At 40.8% G+C, this 2,086-nt stretch overlaps 1 protein-coding gene across 1 annotated transcript; it reads left to right on the forward strand.

Moving 5' to 3' along the window:
* The first annotated feature begins 341 nt into the window (after window positions 1-341).
* On the forward strand, window positions 342-1,403 carry LOC109926230 (P2Y purinoceptor 1-like). Its single transcript, XM_020526108.2, has one exon. The coding sequence runs from the start codon at window positions 342-344 to the stop codon at window positions 1,401-1,403; it is 1,062 nt and encodes a 353-aa protein (XP_020381697.1).
* The last annotated feature ends 683 nt before the right edge of the window (window positions 1,404-2,086 follow it).

Raw genomic sequence — 2,086 nt, forward strand, 5'->3', positions numbered from 1 at the left:
AAATAAAACTGTTTGTATAAACACACTGTCACAGTTATGAATAAGAATCATGAACCTGCCTTTCACAAATTGTATATGGCTGGAGCAAGAGTTTACATTGGCTGATTTTAGAATTATTGCTTCAAGGGGGCGTGGTTTGGTCTTTGGATGTCGAAGCCAGTAAATTTTCGCGTTCAATTGCTTGCCTTATCGAACATCAGAATTAATTTCGAAAGCTGGGCTGTGTCCGATTGTTCCTGTGTACTCCATCTCACTTTTGATTAATGGGACAATTGAGCATCACCAGCAAGTCGCAAAGTCGCGGGTGTCTTTTTTAGATCCAGAACACTCTTCTGTTCATAATGTCGGAAGCAAGCACTTCGTTTGCCGTGCTGTCAACATCAGATTCCAAACAATTGAACCAAACTGCCCTCTGTGAAATCAACAAGAACTTTCAGAGTAAGTTTATCCCAGTAATTTACATCATTGCGTTTGCGGTGGGATTCTCCGCGAATTGCTCGGTGTTGATCTCTTTGTGCTTGAAATGGAGAAAATGGACTAGCTTGGACATGTTCGTGTTTAATCTGGGCCTGGCTGATCTCCTGTATGTCATTAGCTTGCCCTTCCTGGTGGTGTACTATGCCACCGAAAGCCATTGGATGTTTGGGAAAGCGTTTTGCAGAATAACGAGGCTCCTGTTCCACCTGAACTTGTATGGCAGCATCGGATTCCTCACCTGTATCAGTGTGCAGCGGTACCTGGGCATAGTGCACCCCATGAAAGTGTTGGGCAGATGGAATCGCCGCCACTCGCTGCTCATCAGCCTCCTGGTCTGGGGGCTGGTTCTAACCCAAACCTCAGCCGATCTACATTTCACCAAGACGAACCTCAATGGCACCAAATGTTACGACACTACCGTGAACGAGGAACTCACAGACTACCTCCTGTACGTGCAGATTATTACTGTCACTGGATTTTGCATCCCTCTCCTCACCATTATAGCATGTTACTGTCAAATCGCTGTAGTTCTCAGCAGAAATAACAATCTGGACAACACTTTGAAGGAACGATCCAGGAACCTTGCGATCGTTATAATGGTTTTATTTTCCATCTGTTTTACACCTTATCATGTTTTGCGTTATGTTAATTTAAGTTCCAGATATTTTCAATTGAAAGGTCTTTGTGCGCGGAATACCGGCGCCGTTTATTTGCTTTACCAGATTGCCAGAGGTCTGGCCAGTTTAAACAGCTGCATTGACCCTCTGGTTTATATTGTAGCCAGAGATGACATGGTAGCTAAAGTGAAAATATTCAAGAACAAGCTACATCTGCCATTCATTTCATCTAAATCAACTAATTGTAGAATTCCTCAAAGGATTTTAACTACAGACAAAATGATCATTAGGAAGGAGACAACCTTGTAAACCAGTTGAGAATTGGTAGGTTCACCGAACATTTCTATTGAATCCAAAGGTCATGCTGATACAAAATAATTTGTTTTCATGTTTGGAGCAGCAGACAGGATAGTTCCCTCAGTTACTGATAGCCATAGAGTCTCCATGAAATGTGGCATTCAATCTTATAGTAATTGTAGAGTCAAATGAGCTCCCTGTCTTTACATAAGAGACTTGTGGGAACAGGACAAGAAAGCAATCAGTCTGAAATATTGTTAATAAACAGCACACAGACTGAGGCAGGGGTGCAGTTAGATTGTATAATATCAGATCAGATACAAAAAGATACAGAAAATTGAATTTGAAAAAAGACATGAATGAAGAATCCTTTTTCAAGTCTCAACAAATGAGATTCTATTCTCGTAAAAGGTGGTTTTCAGTGCCAGAGAGTTTATTTGGCAGTAGTTGTAACTTACAGCACAATTGAAAATGCACTTATAATTGATTGAACAAGGCTTAACATTTTCTAGTGAGTTTATCTTGGAATCTTTAGGTCATTTTTAACATTGCCGTTAAAATACCAGGCCTGAAAGTAATCAAACTCATAGGGATATGCAGAGGAATGAAAATGCCTGGAAGTGTCTCCCAGACCCAGATAGGTCAATTCAAACCTGGATATTAAAACTCATCACCTGGTACATATAGCTCACAAT

The sequence above is a fragment of the Rhincodon typus genome, chromosome 19 (genome assembly GCF_021869965.1).
Source record: "Rhincodon typus isolate 14 chromosome 19, sRhiTyp1.1, whole genome shotgun sequence".
In the NCBI taxonomy this organism is placed as follows: domain Eukaryota; kingdom Metazoa; phylum Chordata; class Chondrichthyes; order Orectolobiformes; family Rhincodontidae; genus Rhincodon; species Rhincodon typus.